Below are 7,191 nucleotides of genomic sequence, written 5' to 3' on the forward strand. Positions count from 1 at the left end.
CAGTGACCTCCCCCCCCACCAAGGCCGCGCGACCGAGGTCAGTGACCTCCCCCCCCACCAAGGCCGCGCGGCCGAGGTCAGTGCCCCGCCAAGGCCGCGCGGCCGAGGTCAGTGACCCCGCCAAGGCCGCGCGGCCGAGGTCGGTGACCCCGCCAAAGTCGCGCGGCGGAGGTCAGTGACATTACTGTAGTATGTATATAATACATATAATTACAATATAAAGTATAATATTATAAATATATAATAAATTATATGTATAATATGTATTATTTAATGTTATATATAATATAAATTACAGTCACGTTATTTTTACGTGTTATTTGTCTCTTTCCTGTCACGTGACTTTAGTTACGTTTTTAATTTTTTCTACATATACGACGACCTGTCTCAAAATCGCTTTTCATTAATTACTCTCTCGATCTTACCGATTCGATTCGACTCGTTAATATTGGATTTTATTCACGTGTCTTCGAAAACGTGACTAAAGGAAAAACAGGACTGGAAGAAGAGTAAAAACAACACGTGATTAAAGTTTATACGTGATGTTTATTACGTGACTTTACTGTTCGATTTTTTTCAACTCGACACTTGGACTTGCGCACATAGCACGGAATAGAATCATGTCCACGTTAGAACATAATGTACGTACCGACAAGTCGTTCGTGGACATAAATATGTAGTTGCCAATGTGCGCCACCCATGGACATTGCGCTGGCTTACAAAACGGAAAAACGATTGCACATTCTCTTATGAGGCCGCTCTTGTCAGTCTTCTCTCTGCTGCTTGCAAATATATCTACATAGAGAATGGCGTATGGACTAGCTCTAATCGGTCCAATAGCCATACACGCACCAAACTATCTGCATAAAATGTGGTACGAACCACTCGATTTGACAAAAATGAAAATTTGCTGTTATTTTTCCAGAGCGTCTAATTGTTTTTTATTATTTTTTTTTTTTAATTCAACAACCGGACCTTCAGAGCTCGAGTTAACTGAAATCGATACAGAGGACGCTTGAATCGTTTTGGAGAAATTCGCGGGAATGGTCATTCCCGTATTTTTTTATATTGATTTGTGTACGAGCCGCTCGGAGTAAACTTAACCTTATTGTCAGTGCGCGTACATTTACTGTTAGTGAGATCCTGTTTCCGTCGAATAATAATTACTCACAATTGGCGATGCCATAACGGAATGATACTTTTCTAATTGTAAATCTTTCAGGTAATTTATTTTCGTACAAATGTTTCGCGAACAATTCGCGAAAGTTTTCACCGAGAACACTTTTGACAGAACTTTAAGAACTTTAGATATTGATATTCGCTTTCTGATCGTTTATTTTCTTGTTAGATCTAATGTTGCTTGAATTTTAGGATTCTGCAGTGAAAAATTTGGTACAAGCGTGCACGTAATGTCATTATTATTTATAGACATGTATTATTTATAGACATTTTATATGTGTTTGATACAAGGTAAAAACGAAGTATAAAAAAGAACAAAAATGTAGATATTGACTTTAATATTTATAGTTTGTCACATGTGAAGCTTTACTGCGTAAATTTTTTTGTCTGTAATAGACACAATAAAGAGAGAATTGTATCTACATTTTGATATATATTAGATTTAGTTACATGTTAAAGACGCATGTAACAGAGAAATTTATTGATTTTTAGATGCGGTTGTTTTACTAAAAAAATGCAAATGTGATTAAGTATTTTGAAACTATTGGATGGACAAACATATGTGTGTCAAAAATGACAATGATATTCGATTTTCTGAAGAAGCTCCTTGGATGGGTGGATGAAGGATCTAAAAAACGTAAACTTGAAACAGACACCTACAGCTCCGATGAGGAAGAATACAGGACCCCAAAGAAATTCAAAAGCAACTACAATACTTGTTGGCAGTCTAACAAGATAATTACACTTAACAATGTACCTAATGCCAGACAAATGGCGAAATCTACGTTAGATAAAAGTAGCACATCCAGGAAATCTATGTTGGATGGTAGCAGTGCGTCAAGAAAATCCACGATGACTTTCAACGCATCAAGACCCATTTCGTCAGTTGTTAGTGACAGAACAAGATTCTTAATGAATGTCACCATGCCAGTACCATCTGCAGATAATAGCAAACCGAAAACAAAATTGCCTATTCCAGTTGTTCCGACAAATTCTTTGCGCGACAAGCTATCGGCTAGAGCTGTCATGAAACCAGACTTTATATCGCAGGTCGCCAAGAGATACGACCAGCGGATTGAGCAGCGGCACAAAGAAGCCGAAGAATTGAAGAAGCTCACATCTGTTCTGTCAAAGCACAACAGAATTGTGCGAGAGAATGCTCTGGGAGAACAGCTGGCGCGTTCTATGAAACTGTGCCTGACCATTGTAGATGACAGGGAAGAGCCAGAAGAACCAGCTTTACCAAAATTGACCAATGACATGGTACAGGAGATAAGAAGCGCCCTCGTACCTTCTCCACCTAACGAGATACTTGCGGAAGGTTTTGGTCTCCGAATCACACGAAAGGACCTTCACACATTGTCTGGTTTAAATTGGCTGAACGACGAAGTCATAAACTTTTACATGAATCTGTTAATCGCCAGAGGTGCCGGTTCGGACAAATATCCAAAAGTACACGCGATGAACACATTCTTTTACCCTAAATTGCTCTCGGGCGGTCACTCGTCTCTGAAACGATGGACGAGAAAAGTTGATATATTCGCGCAGGATCTCGTCGTCATACCCGTACATCTCGACATACACTGGTGCATGTCGATAGTAGACTTCCGTGATAAAACGATCACTTATTACGACAGCATGGGTGGCAACAATTCCAAGTGTCTGGCCGCGTTGAAGACTTACCTGCAGGACGAAAGTCTAGACAAGAAGAAACAACCGTACGACATGAGCAACTGGACGCTGCAGTGCGCCAAGAACATTCCACAGCAGATGAATGGGAGCGACTGCGGTGTGTTCTCCTGCATGTTCGCCGAGTACGTATGTGCGAACAAGAAGTTGTCATTCACACAGGAAGACATGCCGTATTTTAGAAACAAAATGGTTTACGAAATACTGAAGAGTAAACTCTTGTAAAAAGGAAAAAACAAAAAACAGAAAACGAAAAAACCACAACATCACTGAAAAAAAAACAAGTGATCGTATAGAAATATTTTGTCTAAGATCGTTTCGTAAATAACAAAAAAATTACAATTAACTCCCATATTAATTTATATAAGGTAAATGACCCAGTCGTTGTCAACGTAAGGGAAATGTGCTGTAAACTATTGAAAGTTAATAGAAAATGAAGATTTTTTTTTCTAATGTGTAATTTACCTATTTAATAATGTAATAAAGCCAAAACGAATTCATTTTTTTCGTTCAGATATTAAATAAATATCTAAAGAAAAAAAAACGACAGACCCAGTAGTTGTCAATGACGTCACGGCTTGGAGCAGTAGTTGATAACGGTTGGACCCAGTAGTTAATAATCGCTACCGAGATAAAAAATGAATTAATTTAACTACTTTAAAGCTAAAGATAGTGAAAAAAAGGAATAAGGAATGTGTTATCATATTTTGAACTTTATTCAGCAATTACTCAAGGCTACAATGATTGTATTAGATAAGTAAGGTTATAAATAAAAATAAATACTACGAGCAAGAGTTCACCAGTTCACTTAATATACTACACAACAAAATAATAAATTATTATTGCAATCACATGACTAAAAGAATAATAAATTAATTAACAATTTTCAAAGGTTTTCTTTTTTCATTATTTAATTTGAAATTTTTTATATTCAAATTTAGCGATTCAATTTTTCTCTTTAATTGTTGCTGCTGATTTTGGTCACTTCGAATGGAGTCATTGAAATTGTTGATTTGCAGTTTTGCTTCGTCCTCAGAAAACTCACTCTGCTTATTTTTTAAATTCAAAAGTAATAACTTTAATTCGGCCTTATTTTTTGTGATTTTAGCATTTAAAAGACATATTTCTTTTTGACAATCGTTTTTGTCAGACCTTAAATTCTTCAAGTTTTTTCTTCAAACTCCTTTTTTATTGTAAGATTTTCTTCTTTGATTTTTTTTCTTTCAGCTTTTTCCAAATTATCTTGTGCTTTTTGTTTTTCTTTCAAATCATGATAACATCTCCATTCCAGACTTGTGGCTGTAGCTGGTAATTTTTCTTTTTTTACTTTAGTCTTTTTTTTTGTTCTCATTACTTATTGGTTTAAAAAATAATCAGTGAAATGTTCCTCAACCACAACTTGATTTGATATAAGCTAGGTTAGGTTATTGTTTTGATTATTTTGACACGCTTTTTCATTAATCAGGCATTTTTATACAATGTTTTCACTAAATTTTAGATAAAACACGACATTACATGTTTATAAAACATAAATTAATGAAAAGTAAGATTAAACTCAATAGTTGTCAGGTACTAACAACTACTGCTCCCGAAGTACATAAGCGGACCCAGTAGTTAATAGTGAATTTAAACTTATTTTACATAATTAATTCTTATTTTTACCTTTTTTTCCTTCCCCATTGTGACGAAAACTAATAATTTAACTCGATGAAAGTCTCCAAAAGTTTCACTGAATTTCTTAACATCAATTTCTCCACATCTGGTCGCTTAGCGATGACGCTAAGTAACAGCAGCCGAGGGCTACATTCAGTGACGTACACTTCATAATTATTATTTTCCTTACTATATTTTATAATTTACACGAGTTTTTTGGCAAACAAATTGAAAATACATCACTATTTTTATTGGAAAAAATTTTTTTAGAGCCTTTTATACTTCTTATAATTGTGAATTATTGATTTTTTATTCATTGACAACTACTGGGTCGTTGACAACGACTGGGTCATTTACCTTACTAACTATTTGCTTACGAAAAAAATAAATGAATTTAATGAATAGTTTCTATTGTAGAAGATACTGTGCATTATTTTTGAGCCTTCTTATTAAACTGTGTAATTTCGATCGATAGTCGTCTGATGACGTGACATCGCGCGCGCGTTTAATAATATACAATATATTATATTAAAAAAAAAAAAAAAAAAAAGAATAAAACATTGTAAATGTCATTGTCTCTTGTAAACTATGTTCTGTACTACCTCTTTTCTGAGAAATTTATATATATATATATATTTTGTAAATATATTTCTTTACATTTTCTTTAACACAATTGGCGTTCTATTTATTAATGACTAATATTTTTGATGAATTTTTTGATTATCCCATCATTTGACTTGAATTTTTTTTTTCACTCTTTCGATATCTTGGTCTACCACCTTCCGGCCGTAGATACGTCTATGGTTCCGTGGACACGTGGTAAAAGTTAGAAGTGCGTGGGCACAGATGTCATAGTGAGCGCAGTGAGGGAGAGGGCACTTTTGACAGGTCGATTTGTGTGTAAACGTTTTTCCACCGAAGCGCACCGGAACTGAAATAATTGTGTATACATTTTGTTAATAAATTATACAAATAAATTGTGTGAATTTGTTAAATAAAAAAAATCCCATAAAATTCGCACGCGTCCGTTCGTTCACGATCATAGCGTAGACGTAAACTTCGCGTCTCAAAAATCGTTTAACCTATTTTGTGGTTTTAATTCACGCCGCATTTTTAATTAGTAAAAAAAATGACAACTTACAACGTGATCACGACCGATTTCGTGAATCTGTCGATCACGAACTCGGCTCGGGAATCGTGTTACGTCGAGCGTCGATTTCAAAAAAGCATCACTATTGACGAATTCAAGGTAAGGGATTGTCTTATCTCTATCGGTTTTCTTCCGTCGGAGATCGGTCTTGAAACGCACAGCACCGTTCGATTTGTCTTCACGATACGAAAATTGCAGGGCAAATTGGAACTTCTCACGGGTGGCAATTCGGCCACAATGACGGTCGAGGTCTATGATAAAAACGACAAGCTCGTTTGCAAGCTGACGGAAGGACAGCGTCTCTTGGGATCATATCCAATCGACGACGGCATGAGGATACACGTGAGTTAGCTGTGTGTTGCGCGAAGTGAAATCTCACTTGGCTGAAGCTAATTCGAATAATGAAAAGTACACAGAAATGTAAGTAAAAATGTGGCTGTCGCCAAATTTTCAGGTCATTGACAACTTCTCGTGCACCGCGGAGGACATAAATGTGAAAAAGTTTGAAATATCCGAGGAAGAATATGCTAAGAAAACAGGTATATGAGTGTCTCGTATGTTTGCTTTTAATCAATTTGTAGAGAGATTCTCTATTAGTGTGTAATTTGTGTAGATACTGTTAAGGCATTTTTGGAAAAGAACAAGTTAGGCAAATACAATGAGGAAGAAATGAGGAGAAGAGCGGAGGAAAAGAAACGAGAGGAAGAGACGGAGGAAGAGATGGCCAGATTGTGCAAGGTCGGAGATCGCTGCGAAGTGTCCGTTCCGAATCAACCGAAGCGAAGAGCCACTATTTTGTATATCGGTTGGTAGAGAGAATTTTGTTAATTCATTACACGCGAAACGCGTGTTTCTCTGACGTTTCTTTAAATGTTGTTTGTCATTGTCAGGTAAAACCGAGTTTAAAGAAGGCTGCTGGATCGGTGTCAAGTACGACGAACCTCTCGGCAAGAATGACGGCAGGTAAAATGTTCGGCCTTGATTTTTCATCTCACACCGAGAAATTCTGTAAAATTAAACATTTGTGTATTTCGTCGACAGTGTTGGTGGCAAAAGATACTTCGAATGCGCACCGAAGTACGGCGGATTCGTGAAACCGACGCACGTGAAGGTTGGAGATTTCCCCGAAGAAAACTTCGACTTAAACGAAGAACTGTAAAAAAAAGAAAAAAAAGAAAAGAAAAGAAAAGAAAAAAAAAAAAAAAAACCTAATTGGCCATGTAGTAAAGAAGTAATAAATATAAAAAAATACTATCATTATATTCTAAATTATAAACATTTTAATATTAATTAAGTTTTTCTGCTCCGAATAAAAGTAATATTATAGTATTTAAGAAGCTCAAAAACTTATTGTTATACAATAACCATTGACCAACTGGCCAATCACTGTTTTTAAGGTTATGAAAACCATATGACAGTCATTGGCCTCTTATTTTGAGTTATAGATACAAATGTAAGTAGGTTTGTTAGTTTTTAATGTGTTATAAATAAAATATTCATTCCTATATTTTCATAAGTCA

General features: G+C 35.8%; 3 protein-coding genes and 1 long non-coding RNA gene across 9 annotated transcripts in view; 2 read left to right on the plus strand and 2 right to left on the minus strand.

Moving 5' to 3' along the window:
• The first annotated feature begins 797 nt into the window (after window positions 1-797).
• LOC109854864 (sentrin-specific protease 1-like) lies at window positions 798-3,166 on the plus strand. Of its 6 annotated transcripts, XM_020428415.1 has the most exons (4): window positions 798-874; window positions 982-1,222; window positions 1,349-1,470; window positions 1,672-3,166. In XM_020428415.1, exon 4 carries the CDS (start codon window positions 1,753-1,755, stop codon window positions 3,091-3,093), a length of 1,341 nt encoding a protein of 446 aa, XP_020284004.1. In that variant the 5' UTR covers window positions 798-874; window positions 982-1,222; window positions 1,349-1,470; window positions 1,672-1,752; the 3' UTR covers window positions 3,094-3,166. The 6 variants fall into 6 exon arrangements, with proteins under 6 accessions (XP_020284004.1, XP_020284003.1, XP_020284006.1 ...); XM_020428414.1 differs by having other exon boundaries at window positions 833-1,222; XM_020428417.1 differs by having other exon boundaries at window positions 833-1,222; window positions 1,349-1,406.
• A 930-nt stretch (window positions 3,167-4,096) lies between these two features.
• On the minus strand, window positions 4,097-4,852 carry LOC109854865. The gene is made up of 2 exons (XR_002250252.1): window positions 4,531-4,852; window positions 4,097-4,355 (listed from the first exon to the last, which is right to left on the minus strand). It is a non-coding gene; the product is annotated as an uncharacterized LOC109854865 (long non-coding RNA).
• A 517-nt stretch (window positions 4,853-5,369) lies between these two features.
• LOC109854891 (tubulin-folding cofactor B) lies at window positions 5,370-6,830 on the plus strand. Its single transcript, XM_020428477.1, has 6 exons — window positions 5,370-5,770; window positions 5,870-6,013; window positions 6,126-6,210; window positions 6,285-6,476; window positions 6,562-6,634; window positions 6,713-6,830. The coding sequence occupies exons 1-6, from the start codon at window positions 5,651-5,653 to the stop codon at window positions 6,828-6,830; spliced, it is 732 nt and encodes a 243-aa protein (XP_020284066.1). The 5' UTR covers window positions 5,370-5,650.
• LOC109854887 (pleiotropic regulator 1-like) overlaps window positions 6,759-7,191 on the minus strand; it is a 2,733-nt gene continuing 2,300 nt past the window's right edge. Inside the window, exon 5 of the mRNA XM_020428470.1 lies at window positions 6,759-6,824. The gene's annotated coding sequence lies outside the window, so the exon portion shown is untranslated. The remainder of the gene's footprint in view (window positions 6,825-7,191) is intronic.

Source organism: Pseudomyrmex gracilis, unplaced genomic scaffold, assembly GCF_002006095.1.
Source record: "Pseudomyrmex gracilis isolate BER0280 unplaced genomic scaffold, ASM200609v1 scaffold_74, whole genome shotgun sequence".
NCBI lineage: Eukaryota > Metazoa > Arthropoda > Insecta > Hymenoptera > Formicidae > Pseudomyrmex > Pseudomyrmex gracilis.

What these genes read in the sequence shown, in the direction of transcription:
- LOC109854864 (XM_020428415.1), top strand. Translation starts at nt 1,753, where the DNA reads ATGACAATGATATTCGATTTTCTGAAGAAGCTCCTTGGATGGGTGGAT.
- LOC109854891 (XM_020428477.1), top strand. Translation starts at nt 5,651, where the DNA reads ATGACAACTTACAACGTGATCACGACCGATTTCGTGAATCTGTCGATC. An exon ending in ACGACGGCATGAGGATACAC is followed by an intron (nt 6,014 to 6,125) that starts GTGAGTTAGCTG and finishes CCAAATTTTCAG; the next exon opens with GTCATTGACAACTTCTCGTG. An exon ending in AGCCACTATTTTGTATATCG is followed by an intron (nt 6,477 to 6,561) that starts GTTGGTAGAGAG and finishes TGTCATTGTCAG; the next exon opens with GTAAAACCGAGTTTAAAGAA.